The sequence below is a fragment of the Pholcus phalangioides genome, unplaced genomic scaffold, assembly GCF_987345545.1.
Source record: "Pholcus phalangioides strain wild (caught in Gottingen) unplaced genomic scaffold, Ppha-v1.0 ptg000003l_1, whole genome shotgun sequence".
Classification (NCBI taxonomy): domain Eukaryota; kingdom Metazoa; phylum Arthropoda; class Arachnida; order Araneae; family Pholcidae; genus Pholcus; species Pholcus phalangioides.
The window spans coordinates 44519931-44547037 of NW_028301596.1; the positions used below are offsets into that span (position 1 = coordinate 44519931).

Here is a 27107-nt window from a genome sequence, read left to right on the forward strand (position 1 = left end):
CTTTCACACACACAGCAAAATAATCCCAAACGCAAGGCGTTGGTTATTATTATTTGTACGTAACTCGAGACAGTAAAGATGAGAACTTTGGTATTTTTTCTGGTCGTTTTGGGTCTAACGTGCCTGGTAAGCAGAAATAACGTAACATAATGAGCTTGAATATTATTGTACAATTTTCAATGAGTTTTAATTATTATTATTTTTTTACGTTATAGGCATTATGCGAGGAAAAATCATGCCAGAAACAAGAAGATTGCGGTTCGGACGAATGCTGTGCGCAAATAGATTCGTTCACGGACCCAAAATGCATGAAGAGGATAGAATGGGGTGACTATATAGTCAAGCTTTTGAATTAATTTAAGCTCATTTATATAAATAAGCTAACATAAGCTATTATAATTAAGCTAATTTATAAATTGTTCAAACTCTGGAAGAAAAAGAAGAACGTCAATTTTTTTTTTCCCCCATTGGAACGTTTTGTTCGTCGTCGTTAAGGTTCCAACTGTTTCCCGGATACGGAGGACTTCAAGAAAGGCGGTATATACCAATTGCTCTGCCCTTGCCAGGATAGACTCGAATGCAGGACGGAACTAGTAAGAGAGAATGGGGTGAGTTTCTCTATTTTGTACCTATTCCAAAGCCTGGTATGGAAACGAAACGAATAACCGATAAGCAAAGAAACGAAACGCTTAGCACATTTTCCAATCTATACCATGTGTACCGTATTTTAACCCCCCCTCAACCGTAAGGAACCCCCCCTTTTTTTGCCAAAAAATGTTGTCCCAAAAATATGTGGGGGGGGGGGGGGGAGTTCTTATACATGGATAGTGCAATAAAAGTTCGTTATAACGGCGATTCACAATCGGAGAGAAAATTGTCTTTATAATGGACTTCTCGTTCTAGAAAAAGGGACACGTAAAACTGTAATGTAACAGCCCTTATTATACAGCCCTGTAAAGACCACATGATGTATCTTGCACAGTCATGTTAGTCACAGTCATGCCTACATGAAGAAAAAAATTAATTATTTTTGAAAAACGTTTAACAAAAGGAAATAAGATACAGCATAACAAGTCCCGCCACAGAGAGCAATACAATTACTCAATCATCACACTTCACTCGTAGTTAGAAGAATTGACGGCAGATGGCAACACTACAGCTTCGCTTCTGAAATATAGATGGCAGCACTGAAAAATCATACATAACACTAGATGCGCGACGCACCCCGCTCAGACTGTTGAGTACACACACTCTGATACTTCCGTCACAACTCACTAGGCAGTAAATTGCCCATGACGATAGACCGGAGTTGTGCTCGGTTTGAAAGAAAGAAAGAAAATGCACTATACACATATAACAAGCATTGCACAGAAAAAGCATTCACGTTAGGATCACATCACGTACATGCACAGTTTTCAGCATGGCCTCAGGTCTTCTTTGACCAATTGGTAAAAATCCCTTCATTGAGACAGCGTTGCGGGCCATGATCTGGTTAAGCGGAGGAGGTTATGATTTAGTTAAGAGGAGGAGGAGAAAAGATTACGATGTAAACTTACATTGAGAATATTTTTCTCGGACCCATTTCAGTCGAATCACGTGCGCTATTTAATTTCAATTGGGTTGATTGGAAGCCACCTCGAGACACATAATTTCAATTATCTTCTGAACTCTTTCCAATAATTTTGGATTATCTTTTTGTTTTCATTTGAATTAGGCGTAGCTTTTAGAAGCCTTGGACTTCCTTTATTACCAATACAACGCAACATTAACACATGGGAAGCAAATATAAAAAGAAAAGAATCCTAATGTAAAATGCTTGAAGTTATTATTAGCATTTTGGATGCTAAATATCACAATAGATAGTATTACAGTGTAACCTAACATAACGGACATCCCGTTAACGGACAATTTTATGATCCCCGGTCTCATGGAATACTGCGGTTCCCAATTTCGAGCCGATGTCCCCGTTAAAAAGTCTCGTCGCAGAGAGCAACAGGCCTACAACGGTATAGTTATTCATTCATTACACTTCACTCACTATGAAATGAGAAAAAAACTCCTACATTAAAAAAAAAAATTGATTGCAGATGGCAGCACTACACGTAATAAGCATTACACAGCAACAAACTACAAAGAAAGTCACTATACGCACACACACATTCCAACGTGTACCAACGTTCGTTTGAAGTTCCGTAGAATAATACGGACGAGGTGCATGCCTGGTTTAGTAGTGGTCTCATGGAATAGGGATCAACTTTCTTTATTTAGACCATAGTTTCCCAACCTTTTTTGTCCCATCGCCACCTTCTTTAGAAATCGTTTTCTCCCACCGCCCCCCGACGCAATCTAACCCATAAGATCCTATGTTATACCCGTAGCTTCCACGGTTCCCCTGGAACTTTCCACCGCCCCCAAGGGGGCGTTAACGCCAACATTGGGAATCAATGATTTAGACGATTGGTGATTATGCATAACCACCAGTGCATCACTCTCTTTCACACACACACACACACACACACACACACACACACACACACACACACACACACACACACACACACACACACACACACACACACACACACACACACACACACACACACACACACACACACACACACACACACACACACACACACACACACACACACACACACACACACACACACACACACACACACACACACACACACACACACACACACACACACACACACTCTGTTTCTTCTCTCTCTCTATAACATTTAAATGCAAAGGAACCAATTGCGACCGAAGTCAAACGTCGAATAAATATAAAAGTCGTATAAATGAGGTTCCACTTTATATTGTTCCTCCCCCGTTAGCGGACAAAATATTTGGTCCCATGGGTGTCCGTTATCGAAAGGTTCTACTGTACTTATCAGCTATTTCTTGGATTTAATTCATTTTTTAGCTGATAGATTATAAGAAGATTATAAAAATGCCACGTGCACATCTGTGACAACACCACCAACGAGAGATTTCCTCATTCCCGTGGCAAGCCAGCACCTCCTAGACATAGAAGGCCTCCACACGGGTTGCCAAGTTCATCTGTAACATCACTAAGACTACCTAGCAAGTTTTCCATGATTCGAATCCTATTTCGTTTCTTCTTATTTTGGCACACAATCTTCCTGGTTGGCTCAGAAATACCGCATGGTGATTGGATGTGGGGCATAGAAATCGCCAATTCTGAGCTCTATCATTTACTTTCCGCACAACGATGATATTGGCACGAGCAAGGAATAATTTTTCCTAAATATTCTGAGTGAAAATGGACTGCTTGCTAACGTCACGAGAAGAATGCGGAGGCATTCTATCTCTAGGAGGTGATGGGCATTTAAATTTCCGGGTGAACGCCCTACACCGTTAAACTACAGAGGCAACCAATTTTCCTTGGAGCTGGTGTGCGCTGAATAGACCGTACATGGACGGTCGGACCTAACTGCGGCCAAAGCTCACAATTGCTGACAATGCCATCAGATGGCGACTAATCCGAGAATGATGTCACTCTCCGCTATCCATGCAAAGGCTTTTAACAGTTGGCTGATGCGAAGATATATTTTGGAAAAATAGAGAAAAAGACAAAATATACCTTCGCATCATCAGTGGTTTCCGAGCTATTAGGCCATGGTCTAAAGCATTTTCTTCCTCACGTTTGCCCGCACCTGTGACACCCATCCCTGACGTTAAACGGACGTACGTCCCTAAGAGACTAAGGCTCCGTTTCTCGTTTCCCGCGGAGACCTACGTCCGTTTAACCTCAGAAGATGCCTGCCACAGATGTGGGCGAAACGTAAAGAAGAAAATGCCTTAAACCATGGCCTAATAGCCCGAGAAACCGCTTGTAAGTCATTGAACGCCGCCACGAAAGCCTCAGACAATACATCCCGAGCGTGTTTCATAGCATTTTCCATAGAATATTTCACCCGTATTTGATCACGCGTTGAGACGAACGTACACAATAACCACCATTTTTGACTGTGCAGCGGTTTTCAACCGGTGCTCCATGTAACCAATGTGACTCCATGCGCACTTCCCAGGGGCTCCGCGGAAGTTTCCGCACTCAACAGACTCGCTCCGCGAACCAACAAAAGTTGAAAACAGCTGCATAATATTGTTGATATACGTGTTCCCTGAGTAACTATGTGTATTTTATTATTATTAATTTTTATTTCTTTCAGACCATAGTTAATTACAATCCCAGTTGCCGGGAGCCTTCATGGAGCATGTGAAACTGAATACATTTTCCTTGCAATTTAGGTCAAGTATAAACGACCTACGTGTATTGAGGGGAAATAAAGTTCTTCTTACAATGGGCAATCCCATAATGAAAACGTTTCAAATATTTGTGTGTGTTGTTCTGAAATTTTGTTTAATTAATTATGTTTTTTTAATTGAGCTCGAATGGTCTAGTTCGGGGGATGACCAACCCGCGGCACGGCATGGTATCAAGAGTGACACGCGAACGCTTTTCCAAAATCAAATATAAAGTCTATTTCATTTTCCAATCAAATATAAATCCCCTCCAACCTTTTAAACAAGCCTTTTTCCCCAGTTCAGACTCTTCACGACCCCCCCCCCCCCTAATATGAATTTGTGAGAAAAAAAATAGAATCAAATCTGATGAGAATTATATCGGGGCCCCTGGGCAGGAGCCCTACCCGACCTACTCTTTTTTGTGGGGCCATGCAAGGGCCTAAGTCCTGCATGGAATAAAAGCGTCCACGGTAAGATCTGGCACAATGATCCGACATAAATCTAGGCGGCCGACTCGTTGCCTCATGCCTACTACTTCACCAAACACCAACTCTGGCTATATCGCTTTAATGCAATTTGCTGCCATTAGTGAGATGGGTTGGAAGTGAAGGCGTTGCCTATCGGTGGTCGCCTCGAGTTCATTAGGGAAAATATCTTATCTATATCCTCTCTTGGGTTCGAACCCATGACCTCGATAGCAACCTTCACGATGGTAGACGAGCATCTTACTACCATGCCACTCGGGCAATTTGCCTCATGCCTGGCGCCGGCCCTGCCAAAAATGCCATTTCTCAATCAAATTAAATCCCCTCCAACTTGTAAACAAGCCTTTTTCTTATGAATGATGATCTTGTAGGTCACCAAACCTATATTCAGTATCGTAGCCCACAAATGCGTAGCGTGATTATGAAACACGTTTCTGCTGGCGCGAAATGGTCTAATTCGGTTCACGCGGCGCAAAAAAAAAAAAACCTATTCCTAGGAAAACCCGGCTTTATGCGCGTTCTTCGTCGGACGGAGTGGGCCCACGAAGAATTTTATCACGCTGCGGTTTTTTTCTCTTCTATATTTCGTTCTAATTTTGCTACAAAGAATTCTTTTGAGAGTTTCCAACAATTTGGAGCCCTACGCACCCCATATTCATTCGCATGGATTCGAGGCCTTTTCTCAGGCCCCGTTGGCTCACCTGTTAAGATGCCACTGAATGGTTTTAAAAGATTGTAAAACCAAATACTTTTTTTTTATTTAGGAACATTTAAGAAGCATATTTTCAAATTCGAAATAGACCCATAGGTTGTGAAGTTTATCCTTTTGTTTAAAGATATTCTGAGTTAATTTTTATGGCAGCGCCATCGATAGAAGAAGACATTGTGACGTCACAAAGCGTATGACAGCGCAGTCATTTAGGAGCAGCGCCGTCTTAAGGCATGGGCCCACCCGGGTACGGCCCGGGGGCCTCAAGAGAAGAGGGGCCTCAGAAAAACGAGAAGTAGTTAAATTTTTCGATAATATACCAGGTAAGGTCTCAGAAAATCACTTGGCCCGGGGGCCCATGATGCTCTTGAGACGGCCCTGTTTAGGAGCTGGCACGGTGACGTCACAAAACGAGTTCGCGTGTGAGGTAGAACCCCTTTATACATATGAAGGCGTCTTAGTGCGAGGTATACTCTCGTGTGGCCAAGAGGTGCAAGCTGCTCAAAAACAGGTTTGACATCCAGCTGGAAAACTGTCCAGTGTGTCCGTAGCCAAAGACAGTTTATTACATAGCTATATTCACTTAATCAAGTAATTAATTGACGGATTATTATATTTACCAATACGAGCTTGGGATTATGCATAATCGCTATTAAATGTGATAAATTCTCGATTTATGAACAAAACTTCACAAATTTTGAAAAAAAATTAGTTTGCCTGATTTTATTGTCCGCTAACGAGGGAGTGAAATACAGTAAGTATTACAGCCTTATTCCACGGGAGCGATGATCAGAAAAAGTGTCCGTTAACGGGAGGTGTCGGCTAACAGGGAGTCTCCGTTAAGGGAGGTTCCACTGTATTTGGCTGCGCTGTACATCTAGAGCTCTTCACTTTTTTTCTTTTCTTTTTCTTATTCTTCTCACTCCTGTACTAGACCCCTTCAGTTCCGATAAATACAGTCAAACCTCGTTAGTGCGTCACCCGGTTAACACGTCACTCCGCTTACCGGGTCACTTTTTGGAAGTCCCAGTTGTCCTCGGGCAGGAATTGGCACAGCTATGGCTTACTCCGTTTAACGAGTCACTCCGCTTACTAAGTCATATTTTTGCTCTCCCAAGAGGGACTCATTAACGAGGTTTGACTGTATCCACCCCCCCCCCCCTAATTTAGAGATAACCACGTTTATCCCCCGAAAGTTTTATAAAACAAATCTGCCACACATAACATTTACTATGGGATTATTATGGCATTTAATTAAATTAAAATTTCTAAATTCGATTTTGAATAATTTGAATTAAATTCAATTGAGGTGAATCTAGTCATGTCAGACCTAGAAGTTTCACTCCTATCGCGTGAGATTTTCGCGCAGATATTTTTGCCTGGCAGTGTATATGTTAAAGTAGTGTGATAAATCAGTTATTATACGTAATAATCAGTTATTATACATACTTATCAATCGTATTTACTAGTTTGATAAATTTATCACTTTTACCTGGTGATTACGCATAGTAACTAAGTGTCGTTGGTGAATTGTATAAATACTTGAAATTTATCGCCTTTGTCTGTGATTATGCATAATAGTGTAATTGATGAATTTGATAAATATTAAAAAAAAATCCAAATGAGTCTAGTATGTGTGATGAATATATTCGAACCCCGATATAATGACAACATATTTTACGATCGTACCGCGATATAATGATTGAATGCATGTGTTAATTATCATGAATTGTGTAGCATATAGTACGATTTATCATGTTTCCCAACAACGCGACGCTTGGGTATTATTCATAATCGCCGGTGAAAGCGATAGTTTTTTAACACTCAATATCAACCAACGACGCTTGGTTACTGCGTAAAAGCTCACTGGTAAAAGCTTACCAAAATGCTCGGCGATTATGAACAATAACCGGTTATTATGTATAATATACCACATTTATCACATTTACCGTAACATATATAAATAATATGGAATCTCTTTTAATCATGCCGTAGATAGTTCTCATGAATTTTGTTTTTTGCATCTTATTAGACGGGGAAGGTCATTAAAAAGATTACGAACAGAATCTGAGAAGTAGGTGCACATTCGATGATAAGCAGGTGCCGTTTTTTCCAGAGAACCGATAGATATTAAAGATAATGATATCTTATGGCACCAGAACATACAAAAAGGCCTGTTCACTTGTTTCTAAGTAACTACGACGGCGAAGATGAAGACTTTGGTATTTTTCCTGGTTGTTTTGGGTCTGACGTGCCTGGTAAGTGCGGAAAAAAATTATGTGTTAAATGTTACAAAATGAGGTTGAATTTCAAAGGCTTCCCGTATCTAATGAGTTTTGATCAATTAATTATTTTTTTTGCACGTTTTTTTAGGCGCTGTGCGAGAAGGGCCAAAAATGCGAGACACAAGAAGACTGCGAGTCGGATGAATGCTGCGTACACATACATTCGTTCACGAGCTCCAAATGCAAGAAGAGGATAGAAAAAGGTGATTATTAGAGCCCGGATTGTACAGGTAAGTCCTAGTGCGGCCTTAATGTCATCAACCGTTCGTCGTTACAGGTATGGTTCTAATTTAAGAAAAAATGCTCAAAATGTGTTCAGAAATCATCCTGTACTAGTTTTGGGGGTAAAAATAGACTGAATTTTTTTTTTTTTTTTTTTACTGTTGGCCTCAAAAGAGACCAGGCAATAACTTTCTAATTTGAAGTTAGAGGACTGGGGAACCATATAAGATTTGGGTTTTGTTTTACTTTGTGACACACTGTATCTTCACTCTCAAAACTGGTACAGTGTGATTTCTGAACGCATTTTCAGCATTCTTTTAAATTAGAAACCATGCCCCTCTGCGACGAACGGTTGATGAGATAAAGGCTGCATCGGGACTTATAGTACATCTTGCATGCAAATGCATATGCGCATGTGCATTTGCATATTTCGGCCTTTTTGGAACTAATGCATATAAATGAATAAAATCTAAGAATTCTTGGAAAGAATGCATATAAATGCACGAAATCTAAGAATTTTCAGAATAAATGCATAAAATATAAGAATTTCCAGAGTAAATGCGTGTTTTTGAATGTTTATTTAAGATACTTAATTTTATTTTATAATTTTTCAAATAAATATTTTTCGTAATATTTTTCCATAACATCGTTTTTTTCTCCCGCATTTGGGATTCAGTGAATTAATAGATGTTTGTAAAGTATTCAGAGGAACATTAATTTTTTTTATTGAAAGTCTATTTCTAGGCAAATGTGTCTCAAAGAGTTACATTTTTTTTTTAGAAACACTGTCAAAATTCTTATTTGCTACTGGTATTTCCGTTACTGAGCAACCTGGAAATGAAAAATGCCTGAATAAAAAAATACGTGAAAGTTAAAAATATTGAATTTGCATACGCGGTATATACAGGGTGTCTGTCCTGTAAGTTCTAACGTGGCTTTATCTCATGGACCGTTCGTCGTCGAGATATGATTCCAATTTAAAAGAATGCTCAAAATGCGTTCAGAAATTACCCCGTACCAGTTTTGAGAGTGAAAAGTGTGTAATAAAATAAAGAATCTAAATTTTTATACTGTTCCCTCACCCTTCCCCTATGGGGCCATTCAAGTATTACGTAAACAGATCCCCCCCCCCCCAACCGTCAGCAATATTTCGTCACCAGCTTAGAATATTTCCCATCTGGTTGATGACGTATGCAACCTTCAAACCTCCCCTACCCTCCTTGTTATGAAAAGTAAGCGAATCCGAAACCTCCCCCCCCTCGATGCTGACGTAATACTTGTATGACCCCCATCGTCCAATTAGAAAGTTGTTGCCCTGTCTCTTCTGAACCGAACAAAAAGGTGAATTTTAAGAAACACCTTTCTTTTTCTTTTTTTTCATGGTGATTTTTTTTTTAATGCACATTTTCTCTTTTTTTTTGGCGCACATTCGGAAGACTTTTAGTGCATATTCTGGGGTTTTTAATGAATATTTTGGCATTTTAAATGCATGTCTTAGGATTTTAAGTGCATATTTCGCCATTTTGAATACATATTTTGGCATTTTTAACCTCAAATTTTGGCATTTTTAACTGCATATTTTGGCATTTTTAACTGCATATTTTGGCATTTTTAAATGCATATTTTGGCATTTTTAACTGCATATTTTGGCATTTTTAACTGAATATTTGCATATTTTTAAAGAAGAAATTTCTGAGGATTAGATTATTTCACCAGAAACAAGAATTTACAATTTAGAGTTTTCAGGACTTTCAGTGCATATTCTGGGGGGGGGGGGTTTAATGAATATTTTGCCATTTTTAAGTGCATATTTTATCATTTTCAACTGCATATTTGCATATTTTGTCATTTTCAACTGTATATTTGCATATTTTGTCATTTTCAACTGCATATTTGCATATTTTGGCATTTTTAAGTGCATATTTGCATATTTTCGCATTTTCAACTGCATATTTTTAAAGAAGAAATTTCTGAGGATTAGATTATTTCAGCAGAAACACAATTCGATTCTACAGGAAAAAGCTCAAGAAGCTGCAAAAGAACTCGAACTCACCAACCTCGAAGCTTCAAATGCTTGGTGGGGGTAGTTTTCGTGTGCGTAACGAAATTATATTTGAGAAATCGTGCGATGAATCTGCTGATGTCAATGATGAAGTGTGCGGAGAACGGAGTAAAAAATTGCCAAAACTTATCGAGGAATATGCTATATATATATATATATGTATATGCTATATAACACCGGGGTGGCCAACAGCTGACTCACGGACTGCGTGAGGCCATGTTTGAGAAAGTGTTTGAATATTCAGCAAAACCCACCAAATATCATCTGATTAATTTTTTCAAAAGATGTAAATGCACTTTATGAACTTATGCACAATACTTTTTTCATAATTTTCATTGCCTATCTGTGCAATGGAGGGGTTTTTACTATTTTAACTTTTATTAGAATGCTTTGTTTTTCATTTTTAAGGTTCCTTCTGTTTCCCGGATTCTGAGAAAGCTAAGAAAGATGGTAAATACCGAGTGCTCTGCCCTTGCAAAAGTGGACTCGAATGCAAACCGGCAAAAGTGGAAGAGAAGGAAGGGGTAAGTTCGACTTGACGAATGGCAACGATTTCAAATTAATGAAAACATTTGTACATTGCAAGTCTGATATTGTGCGCAAAGTTGCTAATCATAGTTAGATAACACTTAAACTAATGCCATTTACACGCATGCAGTAATTATCAGCACTTGCGACGAGGTCGACTAGATGGGGTGCTCATATATTCCTATCTAGTCGGACTTGGTTGCGATAACCTGGTGTAATAGGGAGAAATAATAGTGCAAGGGTGCTCAACGTTTTGGGGAGTGCGCGTCACTTCACTGGTTTCAAAACGTGTCGAGAGCCAATTGAGTTATCTGGTTCCACGGGCTACTTAGGTCATTTGAAAATTTTCCGAGTGATCTGAAATTGTACCGCGAACCACTTAAGTGATCTAAATAATTCAACGAGTCGCTCAAGTGAACTTTTAATGTGTTTCGGGCCGCCTAAGGACGAACACATAGTAAAGGGTTGAGATAAGAGGGCGGCTAGCCTCGAGAAAATGCATCGAGGTGTTGGTAGAAGTGCCTGCACATACTAGAGGAGGTGGCGGAGAGCGAAAATGACCGGAGGGGTTCTGAAATGGAAGGGTGTGTGATGATGATGCCACCGCAGAAGAGGGGAGGGGGAAAAAAGGGAGAAAACGGGCCAATCACCAATGAGCGAAATGCCTTACCCGTCGCGGTAAAATGCCTCACTGCTCGAGTATGTGAGGGGTAGAACAAAACAGTACAATTGTTTTCGCCGCTCGCTTCTACCTCTTATCTCGACGCTACACTATGTGTTCGGCCTAACGCCGGGTTTTCCCATTACATCCTAGAGGTTTGTATCTAGGAGGTAATAGTTTTCCCTAGGAGTAGAAAGCACCGTGTGCAGCGTGAAAATGCTGATTGGTTAAAAGCCTGAAATTCAGGTTTTTTCTGTCCAATCAGAGATTTCACGTTGCACGGACCGTAGAAAACCTTTTTCTAGGAAAAGCCGGCTGAAATTATCTGAAAATGTGGTTGGGGTCGCATAATTGATCTGGATATGCTGTGCCGTTGGCTGCTTAAATGATTTGGAAATGCATCGCGAGCCACTGAAATAATCTGGAAATGTGCCACATTGATTTGATATTCTTTTGTGGCCAATTGAGTGGCTTGGTGATTTGCCACATCAGATCACTTCGAGAGCTACATTTGTCCTGTGGGCCATGAACATGTATACCCTAAGCAGGGGTTCTCAAACTGTCCGCCGCGGAAACTCGTCGTGTAATTTTTTACGTCGATATAACCGAGTTTGACTGTAGCAGCATAGCTTACGAATAATCTCTCAAATCGCTGATCACTTCAAAAGGAAAATGGGGCCCGTGGCCACTTTGTATGGGATTGAACCTCCTACTGGCCTGTTTTCAATCACCTTAGTTATAACTCAACTGATCAGTGAATATTTGCCAGGGTTCATGACTGGGTTCAGCGGACCCATTTTGTTCTTTGAAGAGGTTTTAGGGAGTCCGTAAGGGGGTTGGATGAGAAAGCAATTTATTGTTCTTACATTATTATGTGCTGATTGCTATCCAGTAAAGAGGTCAGTGGCCTTCATGTTGTTAGGAGAAGGGGTCCCTGACTTTTGTCTATGCAAAAATGCATAGGACGCAAAAGGTTAACACAGCCCTGGGATCGATAATAATTCCATAATTCCGCTTAGTTCATGATAATACAAAGTTTTATAGGATCCTATCATGCATTTGGAGGACCCTAGACGGAATTACCTATGCTTGAGTCGGACAAGGCCACCACCATCTTGATATCTCAGATAACTATCTCTGAGATAACGATGGTGACGACAGGGCCGTAGACATTTCATTTCATTTCGTGCCGTACACTTTCCAGGCTCTATCACCCATTGTCAATTTTAGCCATTTCCCCGGATGAGGGATAGGATGTTTTCGCGTGCTTTATTATGCATGAATAAATTACATATGTGCACATGCGATAATAAAACACACACAAAAAGTTATAGTTGCAATAAATTTACAAAATTAAACAAAACAGCTATCAAATATCGCCGCCATGTGAATAGATGCCTCATTCGGCGGTTATATGGTTTTCAGACATGTCTCGACGTTGCCGACCGGCCCAGGTATCGGCCAAAGGGACTGTATTTTGGGCACCCATTTCAGCACCCAGCGATCGGTTGAGCTTTTGCTGCATTATTTCGAAGTTGCCGACCGGTCCAGGTGCCGGAAAAACGGGCTTTGTGTTGCGGGCTTTCAGCTCAGCCTCCAGCTATCGGTTGGACTTTTGCCGCCTTATTTCGGTATTTCGGAGTTCCTTTGAGGTTTCCCAGTTGCCGACCGGCGTACGCAGGCACTGGTGAAACGGGGGGGGGGGGAAGGGGGTAATTATGAGACTGTGCCTCATAAGTTCGAGCCCTGGACAAATGCAATTTTTTTTGGGGCCCATTTTTTTCTTGTCTTCTTTGAGGCGGAAGCGTACGCAGGGCAAGGGGACATATTGGGGGCCTTAGGCACCACTTGTCTTAGTTGTCTTAGTTGGCCTTAGTCGTCCCACTTGCCCATACAAAATACGGGCCCTGGGAGGAACAAAATGATAGAACAGTAGATTTAACAATGTTTTCCCCGTACATATCAATCATTTTCTCACATTTCGGGGTAGGAAGCTACGGACGCCTGAAGTACCTTGACCAGACATGTACATTATTTTCGCATTTATGCATGTTGTTGATATGCATGCAGTCTGATTCACGTGACACGTTCTACATTTTTCTTTTCAGCAAACGATTATCTACCATGCCAGGTGTGATGAGCCGTAAACTCCATGGATCATGTGAAGATGAATATTGTTTCTTGTAACGTGATTCAAGTATAAATGTATCTTCCGTACATATAGTATGCACGAGAGAGAAGGGGGGGGGGGGCATAGACTCCATTCTAAAAAATTATTCAAAATATGCTTTTTTCATATTTTATTTTTTCAAATCTTTTTGCAATTTCTCTCTATTTCATAATAAAGCGTTTCAAATATATGTGTGGATTTTCTTAAATTAAGCTTAATAACACAGCATAGCGTTTCAAGTGAACTCAAACTGGCTTTATTCCAGATAACTTATGGTAGGGGTTCTTAACCTCGCGACCCGAAAGGGGTTTAAGATATTTGTCGCTGTCCAAATCCAAACAGTCTTAATCCATTCATAGCCGGTGAGGAGGGGGGGACGCAGGGGCTCCCAAAATGGTCGCAGAAATCTAGTTACAGCTAGGGATTCTTGAGCTATGGATCACGACCGAAACTTCATTAGCAGGGGAAGGGGCTTCAGAGATAGGTCGTGCAAAGCCAGTTATAGTTCTGGGCTCTTGACCTATGGGTCATGACCTAAACTGGATTCACAAGATCTTCCGAGATGGGACTCAAAAACCCACTAACAGCCAAGTATTCTTGAGCTATGTAACACGACCCAAACTTCATTCGCAGGGGGATTCCGAGATGCGGCATACAAATTCAGGTTATACATGTACCACGCGCATATCTATGACAACACCACGAACTAGGGATTCCCTCACTCAAAACAGTAAATAAGAAACTAAAATGTAAAAAATAAACAGCACGTTTCGTGTGCTGATATTATCTGCTAAAAAACGTGCTTGGGCAGTGACGTCACGCATTAGCTTCGAGATCACGCCCACTGCGTCGAAGCGGCAAGCCAGCACCTCCTAGTGATAAGCCTCTGCACGGGTTGCCAAGTTCATCTGTTACATCACCTAGCAAGTTCGCCATGTTTTGAATCAAAGCATAATATTTCGTTTCTTCTTATTTTGGCACAGAATCTTCCTGGTTGGCTCCGCATGGTGAATGGATGTGGGGCATAGAAATCGCCAATTCTGAGCCCAATCATTTCTTTTCCGCACAATGATGGAGCATTGAATTTTTCCCCCTGGATTTTCTCAGGGAAAATGGACTGCTTGCTGAAGTCACGTGAAGCGTGCGGAGGCCTTCTATCTCTAGGAGGTGCTGGGCAAGCGCGACTTGAAAGGGATGAAACAGCTCAGTGGTCTTCTTATCTACATTGAGAGGTACATGTGCCATTTATAAACACCTATGGATTAAGGGTGAAGAGATTAAAAAAAAATCCCACTACTAGTCGTTATTTTTATACATAATTCTTAAAGGAAAGGAAAACATGCTTTTCGAGAAATTCGGTTGTCGTTATAGCGAATGTGTTCTGATTTTAATTCGCTATAAGCGGATATTTTTTTGTATCTTTAAAATTTGACAATCGCTTGCGAAGTACTCGGAATAGCGAGATTTTCGTTCTAAGCCATACTCGTTATAACGGAGACTTTTAATGTATTATACATATTAACAAGTTACTCAATTCCTTGCGATTTACGATGGGAGTGAACTCTGATGATAATAATGAACTAGTCCATGAGCTGATTAGAGCGCATTGCATGAGAACGATGAAAAATTTAATGGTTTCTATGATGAATAAAATAAAAACACGTATTTTTTAGTATCTAAAAATAAAAAAATATCTTCAGGGTCGGCCTTAAGCAGGGGCGAAAAGCACAGCCGCACCGGGCCGCTAAATTTTAGAGGCCACAAAAAACGGAATAAAATACTTAATAAAAGTATTTTATTCCGTTACATTTTGACTTCTTAATAAATAATCTTAATAGCTCAAAGTCAAAGGTAGAATTCTTTCCAAGACAGGGAACCCACAGGTCTAAAGTTTTTGCCCCCCCCCCCTTCAAGCCAAGAGTGCTTGGGGATACGCGGTTACAGTGTCTGCCGGACGAAAAGGAGCGCTAAAATCTGTCTTTAAAGATGTAATTTATTTAGGTATACATGGAGGGATGTCGGCTCACCCCGGCCGAGAGTATTTATTTGTGGCTCTCTGGGTAGCGATCGTCTAGCCCTGACAGACCATTGTGGTCCCCATTATATAGATATTGTACACATGGCCCCATTAGGCCGTGTTCTTTGTGGGAACATAGAATAGATTTACTTCACCGGCCCCTCTATAGGGAATTTATAATGTGGAGGGGAAAAAAAAACAATAATGATTTAGAAACAAGAAGAAGGAAAAACAATATAGAAATCAGTGGAATCCCAGAAATGAGGAATGAAAATATTTTTGAAATAATAGAAACAGTACGGGGCCATCTGAGGATTCAAGAAACAACCGAAATAGCGAGTGCACACAGGGTTCCCACGAAAAGCAGCAACAAACCAAGGCCTATAATAGTGCGATTTAAAAAGTAAAAATCGAAGAGCATTTGGATACAAAACGCCAAAAAGCAACGTATCACAGCTGAAAAACTGAGTCCAGATTTTCCAAATGCCAAAATATATATAAATGAACATTTAACACCAGAGAACAAGAAATTGTTTTATATGATGAGACAAACTAAAGAAAGGATTGCATACAAATTCGCCTGGGTGAAAGAAGACAAGCTATTCCTCCGAAAAGATGAAAACTCTAAAATAATAAGGATAACCACTGAAGAACAACTTCAAAAGCTTGAGTTCAATGCAAGCAACAACAGAAATTGAAGACTATGAGAGCTCTACACAGAGCCCTTACCCACTGGAGGAAATTAAAGAAGTAAGGATAGAGAATTCTCAGTATTCCTAAGGCAGGAATTAAAACACTGACTTTTCTGGTTTTAAATATCCAAAGTTTAAGAACTAATTTTGACAATTTTTAGATTTTCCAAAGAACTTTATATAAACAAATTGATGTGATATGCTTAACTGAAATATGGTTAGATTGAAATTGCAAATTATAAAGGCATAAGTGAATATTATTCATATATTAATTGTAGAACATACAGTAGATCAGGTGGTGTAGTGATGTATATAAATAATGATATTGTATCAAACAAAAAAGAAAAGGGAGTCAACTTAATTACGGCTGAAGAACTACATATAAATCTTCCAGAATATAACTTAGATATTTTGCTCTTGTATCGATCTCATTCATATACTAGTACTCGATTCAATGAAGAACTGGTATTATATTTAAAAAATGTGAACAGAAATTTATTAATTGTTGGTGATATTAACATTGATTTGTTCAATAGAAATGGCATAGCGTCACAATATCTTGACGTATTAGCAACAAATGGATTAGTCCCTTTTACTAGACAAACAGACATAACACAAACATGTATTGATCATGTTTTTTATAGAAATAAACAAAACTGTGCTCATGAATTTAGTGTTTTTAAAACCCAAATTACAGATCACTATCCTGTATTGGGATACATAGACTTTCTGCAGAAAAAAATGAGTATTATAGATGAGGAAAGTAAATATATAAAAATCATAAATTATGAAAAATTTGAAACTTTATCTCGAAACTGAATCTCAAGAATGTCATTGAAGATGATAATGTTCATAATAAATATAAGCGATTTATGGATATTTTAATGTTGAATTCAAATTTATGGACCAGACAGTAAAACAAAAGCCTAAAAAAGATAAGAAAAACTGGATAAATGAAGATATATTGAAAAGAATAAATTATAAAGAAAAACTCTACAAAAAATACAAAAAGAATCCTCAAATGGTCTCGTACAAATTGCAATACAAGCCAATAAAGTCAATAATGACTTTATTACGAGGAATTTAAATACTAATGAACAAAATAATTTTTGTACCCGTTGTTTGGAACAAAATAATGCTACTAGCAATTCAATCAATTCCATGTTTTATACTGATGTAAATCAAGAACAGTTAAAACACATGTTATAAGGGATTTAAAGGAAAATAAAGCAAGTGGTTATGATGGATTGACCCCTAAAATGATTAAAATAATTGCAAAATACCACTTAAGTACAATAAAAAATTTAATTGATCATTCTGTATTGAATGGAATATTCTACCATGATTTGAAATACTCTCTAGTCCATCCCATATATAAAGCAGGAGATAGTAATGATTTGACAAATTACAGACCAATATCAATACTTCCCGTCTTCTCAGAAATAATTGAAAAATGTATAAAAAACCAACTACTTGATTTCCTAAACAGACAAAAAATTTTCTCAACTAACCAATATGCATTTCAAAAAAATAAAAGTACAGAAATGGCGATACTTGATCTAACTACCTATTTAAACAATGGATTCAACAATAATAAATGTTCCATAACTGTGTTTCTAGATTTGAAAAGAGCATTCGATTTTGTGGATTTGGACGTTTTAACAAATAAACTATTTGAAATAGGAGTGAGAGGAAACATACTTGAATGGTTTAAATTATACTATTGCAACAGGAAACAAGCAGTTGTTATTCAAAAAGAAGTTAGTACTTTTCAAGAAGTGAAAAAGGGGGTACCTCAGGGTTCTGTTTTGTGTCCGACATTATTTTTGATATATATATAAATGATTCATGTAACTTGAGATTGAATGGAAAAATTATAACATTTGCCGATGATACAGTGCTTTATGTAGAAGATACTGATACAGCAAATTTAATTTGAAAAGTAGAAGATGATCTAACAAATATTAATATCTGGTTAATTAAACATAAATTAAAACTTAACACTCAAAAAACAAAATTTATTTATATGAAGACACGAAATATAAATTGTAACACAAACATACATCTAAGAATACATAATCATTGTCAGTGTCTGGAAAACAATGAATGTCATTGCCAAGAAATAGATATTGTTCGGGAATACAATTATTTAGGTATCACAATACAGAATGATCTTAAATGGAACACGCAACGTGATGTTTTAATAAAAAAGATTAGAAAATATGCAGTGATCATTTACAAAATGAGAAACTTGATTGATGAACATTTTTTGACAAAATTTATTCTATGCATGGATATATTCAATTGTCAATTATGCAATCAGTGCTTGGGGAGGAGCATATTACGAGAATATTCGAAAATTAGATAATATATATGAGAGAATAAGATCTCAAATATTAATCGATAGTTCTGAAATACAATGCCATATTCTAACGTTGAGAAATCAGTATATATTTCTAACTCTGTCAAAACTTTTTGTACAGAGTTATCAAATTTTCACGATTAAATGAAAATTACTTAACGAAAAATCAAAATAGAACTACAAATAGATATAATCGAGTTCATCAAGTACCGAAACCAAATAAAGCATTATATAAAAAGAGCTTTTCCTTCATTGCCCCTAAGATATTAAACATTTCTCACACTGAAAATCAATTTAATAATAATAATAACATAAATCATGTGATTTTTGACTCAGTCAGACGCATAGATTACGAAACCATTTAAATGAAAGTATTTGAAAGAGCAAAAGAGTGTAATAATAAATAAGAGAAGTGGTGTACGATGGTTGTATTATATTGAGCTTCACGAAAAACAACTTAATTGTGAACATTATTCAGATATATATAGATAAGCGAAAATACATTTGTGAACACATATCTAACAGATATAATAATGCTGTTGCAAGAGAAAGAAAAAATATTCTATAGCTTATTCCTTTAGGCCTGCTGGAAGGACTTTTCAGTCCTTTGAGGCTACAAAGTGTTTGTAATATGTGTGCATCCATTTTTTTTTTTTTTTTGTGTATTATATATTTGTATTTGTGTAACACATTTCTAGATTTGTGTACTACATACTTGTATTCGTGTAAGACATACTTGTATTCGTGTAACACATTTTTGTATTCGTGTAACACATGTTTGAATTTGTGTATTACATGTTTGTATTTGTGAAATTAAAAAAAATAATAATAAGTGCTACCGGTATTGTATGACCACATAAAATTAAAGCAACCATGATTGCATGCCGTTAATCGAGACAAACTAAAAGTACTAGAATGCCTAATTTATTCTTTTAATTATTTTTTTGCCTGGCAGTGTATATAAATGATATTTTATAGGAAATATCCTATGATTGTACGAATTGGCATTGCTTAAGATTGTCATCCAATGTGTCTTGTTTTTACTTGAGAAAAGGTCATCAAAAGATTACGAACATTTCCGATAAGTAAGGCACATGTCGATGATAAGCAGATGTCGTTTTTTCCATAAAATGGTAGATATAATAAAATTGGTATCTTTCGCACACACAGCAAAATAATCCCAAACGGAAGGCGTTGTTTGTTATTATTTGTACGTAACTCGGGACAGTAAAGATGAGGACTTTGGTATTTTTTCTGGTCGTTTTGGGTCTGACGTGCCTGGTAAGCAGAAATAACGTAACATAATGCGCTTGATTATTATTGTATAATTTTACAGGTTTACTCTATTCAATTAGTTTTAATTAATTTTCTACGTTTTAGGCATTATGCGAGGAAAAAACATGCGAGAATCAAGAAGATTGCGGTTCGGACGAATGCTGTGCGCACATACATTCGTTCATGAGCTCAAAATGCAAGAAGAGGAGAGAAAAGGGTGACTATAGTCAAGCTTTTAAATTAATTAACTAATTTATAAATTGTACAATCTCTGAAGAAAAAAAAAGAAACAAAACCAAGAAAACGTCAATTTTCTTTTTCATTGGAACGTTTTGTTCGTTAAGGTCTCTTCTGTTTCCCGGATTCGGAGAAATTCAAGAAAGACGGTAAATACCGATTGCTCTGCCCTTGCCAGGATGGACTCGAATGCAAGCCGGAACGAGTAGAAGAGAAGGATGGGGTGAGTTTCTCTATTTTATAGCTTTTCCAGCCTGGTATGGAAGTGAAAAGGATATCCGAAAAGCAAAGAAACGAAACGCTTAGCACATTTTCCAATCTATACCATGTGTACCGTATTTTAACCCCCTCAACCGTAAGGAACCCCCCCCCCTTTTTTTTGCCGAAAAATGTTGTCCCAAAAATATGGAGGGGTTGGGTGTTCTTATACATGGATAGTGCTATAAGTCCGTTATAACGACAATTCACAATCGGAAAAAAGATTTTCTTTATAACGGACTTCTCGTTCCAGAAAAATGGACACGTAAAACACAGTCATGTTGGTCACAGTCATGCCTATGCCTACACGTTAAGAAAAAAATTAATTATTTTTGAAAAACGTTTAACAAGGAAATAAGATACAGCGTAACAAGTCTCTTAAAGAGACTCTGTCTGTAAACAGACTGTCTGTAACAGAGTCTGTTAAACAGACAGCAATACAATTACTTATCATAACATTTCACTCATAGTTAGAAGAATTGACGGCAGATGGCATCACTACAGCTTCGCTTCTGAAATACAGATGGCAGCACTGAAAATCAAGCATAACACTAGATGCGCAACGCACCTGGTTCAGACCGTTTAGGGTACGTCCATAGTGCACCGCTTCCCGCTTCTCGCTTTATTGCTTAAACCGCGGCAGTTGTAGAAGGCGAGATGATCCCGCGCGATTCTAGCTGGTGGTGGTTATAGCGCACCGCTCGCGGAAGCGTCTGCCTGCATGGGCAGTTGGCATCATGGAGCTATCACGTGGGGGTCTATTGTGTGTTTTTGTTGACAACAAAAAATATTTATTATAAAATTAAACATGAAAGAATGACGAATGTACATGAAATTAATAGGACTCGCCTTGAAGTTGCAATGGGTTTAGTGTAATCGCTAATTATAGTTAATTAATTAATTGATGATAAATCAGCGATTTCGCTTTTAGTGCCACAACAAATTTTCGATTAGAAAAACGAAAATTAATCGTTACAAAATTCCGTCTGATTTAGTTTCATCGTTAATTAATTTATATTAATGATAAAACTAAATCATGATCGATAATTAACTAATCAACTAATAACGATAAAACTGAACTGGCCGATAATTAACTAATTAACGGCAAAATCCGTTGGATTTAGTTTTATCGTTAATTAGTTTATTAACGATAAAACTAAATCATGATCAATAATTAGTAACGATAAAACGAAATCCAACGGTAGTTTGATTAATTAACGATATCGTTTTCATTACGTCAACTAATTAACGATTGGTATTAACAATAATTAGGCGTCATAAAAACTCCGTTGGATTTAGTATGATAATTAATGATCCTTAATTAATTAACGATTTCGCTTATTATGTCATAACTAATTAACGATTAGTATTAGCAACAATTATCCATCACAAAAACTCCGTTGGATTCAGTATAATCGTTAATTAACCTTAATTAATGATTAACCAACGATATTGCTTTTATTATGTCATCTAGTTAACGATTAGTATTAATAATCAATCGTCACAAAAACTCCAATTGGATTCGCTATAATTGGTAATTTTCTTTAATTACTTAATGATTAACGATTTCGCTTTTATTATGTCATAATTAATCAACGATTAGTAATAACGATAATTGATCGTTACAAAAACTCCGTCGATTTACTATTCCATTATAAAACGAACACTTAGAGGAAAGTATCCGTTCAAAACTGCAAGCGGTGAGCCGGTCAAGCGAGAAAAAGAAATAATAATTTATTCTGGTTAAAGCGGGTAAAAGCAGGTAGGCGGGCGCACTATGGCCACCCCAATGAGTTTTCACGATCTTTTTTCAGCCGCGATAAAACGAGTAGCGAGAAGCGGTTCACTATGGACGTACCCTTAGGCACACACACTCTAATACTCCCGCCGCAACTCACTAGATAGCAAGTTTCCCTTCGCGATAGACCTGAGTTGTGCTCGGTTTGAAAGAAAGAAAGAAAGAAAAATCCCTATACCCATAACAAGCATTGCACAGAAATGACCTTCACGTCACGTTCGCGCCACATACACGCACCATTTCCTGCATGGCCCCAGGTCTTCTTCGACCAATTGGTAAAAATCCCTTGATTCAGGCAGGGTGACGGGCCATGACCTGGTTAAGCGGAGGAGGTATTTGTTTATGATGTAAACTGACACTGAGAATATTTTTCTCGGATCCATTTCAGTCGAATCACGTGCGCTATTCAATTTCAATTGGGTTGATTGGAAGCCACCTCGAAACACATAATTTCAATTATCTTCTGAACTCTTTCCAATAATTTTCGATTATCTTTTTGTTTTCATTTGAATTAGGCGTAGCTTTTAGAAGCCTTGGACTTCCTTTATTACCAATACAACGCAACATTAACACCTGGGAAGCAAATATAAAAAGAAAAGAATCCTAATGTAAAATGCTTGAAGTTGTTGTTAGTATTTTGAATGCTAAATATCACAAAAGATATTATTACAGCGGAATCTACCCTAACGGATATCTCCCGTTAACGGACAATTTTATGATCCCTGGTCTCATGGAATACTGCGGTTCTCAACTTCGAGGCGCGAATGCGAGCCGATGTCCCCGTTAAAAAGTCTCGCCGCAGAGAGTAACAAGCCTGCAACGTTATAATTATTCATTCATTACATTTCATTCACAATGAAATGAGAAAAAAACTTGTAGTATTAAGAGGGTTGATGCACGCAAATTTTCCAAAAAATACATTTTTTTCAATTTTTAAATACTACGGAATTTTCTGCGTGTAACTGTGTTCAAGTGTTTGTTCTAGCCGCACTAAAAAATATTTTAAAAATATTTTAATATAAACTGCTGGCAGGCATTACACATGCTAATGTTTTCCACTAAAATGCGTTTTTTGTTAGATAAGGAAAATTTTTTTTTGGGAACACCACTCATTCAAATGTCTTGAAACTTTGTGCGTCTCTCAACACTATGGTGTTACATACTTTAACGCGAGTATTTAGAATTTTAATTGTTTGTTATTTTTTTAACGAATTTTAACTTCAACAACATGCAACATTTACAAAAATCACCAAAATTTACCCATATTTTGTGCGATAGAAATTTTTTGAATAATTTTAATAAAAAATCCTCGTGTTAAACTATGTAGCACCATAGTGTTGAGAGATACACAAAGTTTTAAGACATTTGAATGAGTGATGTTCCAAAAAAAAAAATGTTTCGTATCTAACAAAAAACTTAGTTTTGAGGAAAAACGCATTCAAGTGAAAAACATTAGCATGTGTAATTCCTGCCAGCAGTTTATACTAAAATATTTTAAAAATATTTTTAGTACGGGTAGAACAAACACTTGAACATAATTAGACGCAGAACATTTAAAAATGTGTTTTTTTGGAAAATTTGCGTGCATCAACACACTTAAAAAAATTGAATGCAGATGGCAAAAAGCACTTTGCTTAAACAAACTTCACGGAAGGTCACTATATGTACACACACATTCCAACGTGTACCAATTCGTTTGAAGTTCCGTAGATGAATATGGACGAGTTACATGACTGGTTTAGTAGTGTTCTCATGGAATAGGGATCAACTTTCTTTATTTAGACGGTTGGTGATTATGCATAATCTCACCAGTGTATCCCTTTCATTCACACACACACACACACACACAATCGTATAAATGAAGTTCCACTTTATATTGTTCCTCCTAATTAGCAGACACTCCCCCGTTAGCGGACAAAATTTTTCGTCCCACGTGTGTCCGTTATCGAGAGGTTCTGTAATATTTACCAACTATTTCCTGGATTTAATTCATTTCTTAACTTATAGATTATAAGAAGATTATAAAAATACCACGCGCATATCTGTGACAACACCACGAACAAGAGATTCCCAAAACCGTAAATAAACGACTAAAAAAAAACACACAAGCACGTTTGGTGTGCTGCTGTCGTCTGCTAAAAAAAGTGTTTAGGCAATGACGTCACGCAGTAGCTCTGAGACCACGCCCACTGAACCGAATCGGCGAGCCAGCGCCTCCTAAGCCCCGTTCACATGTGCAAGATTGGGGGTCGCTTTGGTGGTAATTACCGGCATGACAACTTTTTTCCCCTCGTAGGGAAGAAAAAGGTGGGAGAGAAGCTCATCAAAAAAAAGCCTATCTTTCTTGGGGTGGATTGGAGGTCGACACCGACCTTCTCTCCCATAATCCTTTGCGCCGCGAAAACTGCTATAAGCTCCTTCGTCAACCATCTTTAATCAATCACTTCCGTTCAACCTACGTAACCAGTGACGACTTCCGGAAATAAGAGGGGAATTACCGACATAAACTTAACGTCATGTGAACGGTCTGTAGCGAAAATCCCCGTTGGTAGGCTCACAAATACCGCAAGGTGATTGGATGTGGGGCATAGAAATCGCTAATTCTGACCCCTATAATTTCTTTTCCGCACAACAATGATATTTACACGAGCAGGGAATATTTTTCCCTGAATATTCTGAGGGAAAATGGACTACTTGCTGACGTCAGGAACAGCGTGTGGAGTCCTTCTATCTCTAGGAGGTGCTGGGCAAGCGCGTCTTCAAAGGGATGAAGACCAGCCCTGATCTTCTTATCTACATTGGGAGGTACTGACATGTCCCATTTATAAACACCCACGAATAAGGTGAAGAGATTTGAAAAAATCCCACTCCTTCTAGCCGTTATTTTTGTACATAATTCTTAAAGAAAAGGAAAGGAAAACACGCTTTTCGAGAACTTCGGTTGTCGTTATAGCGAATGTGTTCTGATTTTAATTTATAAATAATTCGCTATAAGCGGATATTTTTTGTATCTTTAACATTAGCTCTTTGACAATCACTTGCTAATTACCCGTAATAAGCCGTACTTGTTACATATAACGGACTTTTACTGTATTACACACATTAATCAATCCGAGGACGATGCTACTCTCCGCACAAAGGTTTTTAACAGCTGGATGATGAGAAAATATATATTGAAAACAAAATTTTCAACTGCCCTCGTGGGGGAATCGAACCCACGTTCTTTCACTTTCCGGGTGAACGCCCTAGACAGCTAGACTATTGAGGAAACGAACAACACAACTCCAACTTTCTTTGAAGCTCGTGTGCACTGAAGAGGACTGTACATGGACGGTCGGACCTAACTCGGGACAAAGCTCACAATTGCTGACAATGCCACCAGATGGCGACTTATCCGAGGATCATGTCACTCTCCGCTGGCTGATGCGAAGATATATTTTGGAAAAGGGGAGAAAAAGACAAAATATATCTTCGCATCATCAGTGGTATCCGAGTTATTAGGCCATGGCCTAAGGCAGAGGTTCTCAACCGATGCTCCGCGGAGCACTTGGGGCTCCGTCTACACTTCCTGGAGCGACTCGAGGAAAATAAAACAAATCAGTAACTTTGACAGATAAATAAAAAAAAGAGGCCTACAAGGTTCAACCATAAAAATTATATGCAAAAAAGGGCTCTTCGAGTGAAACAGGCCTCCGCCATTGAAATTATATACTGAAAAGGGTTCAGCGAGTCCAAAAAGGTTGAGAACCGCTGGTCTAAGGCATTGTCTTCCTTTTGTTTCTCCTGCCCTTGTGACAGCCATGTCTGACGTTAAACGGACGTAGGTCCCTACGAGAGAGGCTTCGTACTCGGCTCCGTTTCTCGTTTGCCGCGGAGACCTACGTCCGTTTAAACCTCAGAAGATGCCTGCCACAGATGCGGGCGAAACTTCACGAAGAAAATGCCTTAAAAGTTATTGAACGCCGGTCACACGAAATATTCAGACAATATATCACAACGTGTTTCATAGCATTATCCATAGAATATTTCATCCGTATTGCGACGGACGTACATAATCCTCCCATTTATTGACTGTAGTATAGCAGAGGTTTTCAACCGGTGCCACGTGGAATCAGTAGGACTCCATGTGCACTTCCCATTGACTCCACGGTCACCCCCGCAGTCAATAAATTCGCTCCGCGAATCAACAAAGGTTGAGAACCGCTGCATATTGTTGATATGCGTGTTCCGTGAGTAACTCTATGTGTATTTTATTATTATAATATATATTTTTTCATTTCTTTCAGCGCACAATTAATTACAATCCCAGGTGCCAGGAGCCTTCATGGATCATGTGAAACTGAATACATTTTTCTTGTAATTTAAGCCAAGTATAAATGACCTCTGGCATTGAGGGAAATAGAGTTCGTCTTCAAATACTATTTAAAATGTATGTTTTGTGGATTTTTCATTTTCATATTTTTGCGATATCTCTTCTCTGAATGGGCAATTCCATAATAAAGCGTTTCAAATGTGTGTGTATGTGTGGTTTTCTGAAATTTTTTTTGATCAATTATGCTTTTTTTTTTAACTCCGCTCAAAAGGTCTAGTTCAGGGGGTGACCAACCCGTGGCACGACATGGTATCATGTATACAAATACAACGCCACAACAGACAAAATGCCCAACGAGGTGGGTGATAAGTCTATTCCATTTTTCAATCAAATATGAAATTCCCTCCAACTTTTAAACAAGCCTTTTTCTTATGAATGATGGTCTTGTAGGTCAACAAACCTATATTCAGTATCGTAGCCCCCCCCCCTCTTAAAATAATAATTAAGTGATGACTTCTATTTAATGCATTTCAGTTCAGTATTCCATCTTTGTGTGTACAGTCGAATACCGTTAGAACGAACTCCAAAAGACTGAAGAAATCACTTCGTTATAACGATATTTCGTTGTAAGGGATTTCACGAATTTTAACATTCGTTAAAGAATATTCGTTGTAGTGGAATTTGATAGTTCCAAGGAAAAAATTACTTATTTACGTTCTAGATAATTAATAAAAAGAAAAGTTATTGAAAATTGTC

General features: G+C 38.1%; 2 protein-coding genes across 4 annotated transcripts; both read left to right on the forward strand.

Annotated features, from left to right (window-relative positions):
* Window positions 1-26554, forward strand: LOC149088653 (U3-aranetoxin-Ce1a-like). Of its 3 annotated transcripts, none has more exons than XM_089248540.1 (4): window positions 1-126; window positions 216-327; window positions 496-608; window positions 4203-4350. In XM_089248540.1, exons 1-4 carry the CDS (start codon window positions 79-81, stop codon window positions 4251-4253), a joined length of 324 nt encoding a protein of 107 aa, XP_089104666.1. In that variant the 5' UTR covers window positions 1-78; the 3' UTR covers window positions 4254-4350. The 3 variants fall into 3 exon arrangements, with proteins under 3 accessions (XP_089104666.1, XP_089104657.1, XP_089104648.1); XM_089248531.1 differs by lacking the exons at window positions 216-327; window positions 496-608; window positions 4203-4350 and adding exons at window positions 19852-19963; window positions 20091-20206; window positions 26326-26554 and having other exon boundaries at window positions 16-126; XM_089248522.1 differs by lacking the exons at window positions 1-126; window positions 216-327; window positions 496-608; window positions 4203-4350 and adding exons at window positions 19620-19752; window positions 19852-19963; window positions 20091-20206; window positions 26326-26554.
* On the forward strand, window positions 7630-13590 carry LOC149088654 (U3-aranetoxin-Ce1a-like). The gene is made up of 4 exons (XM_089248553.1): window positions 7630-7730; window positions 7846-7960; window positions 10450-10565; window positions 13339-13590. The coding sequence occupies exons 1-4, from the start codon at window positions 7683-7685 to the stop codon at window positions 13375-13377; spliced, it is 318 nt and encodes a 105-aa protein (XP_089104679.1). The 5' UTR covers window positions 7630-7682; the 3' UTR covers window positions 13378-13590.
* Window positions 26555-27107: the final 553 nt, after the last annotated feature.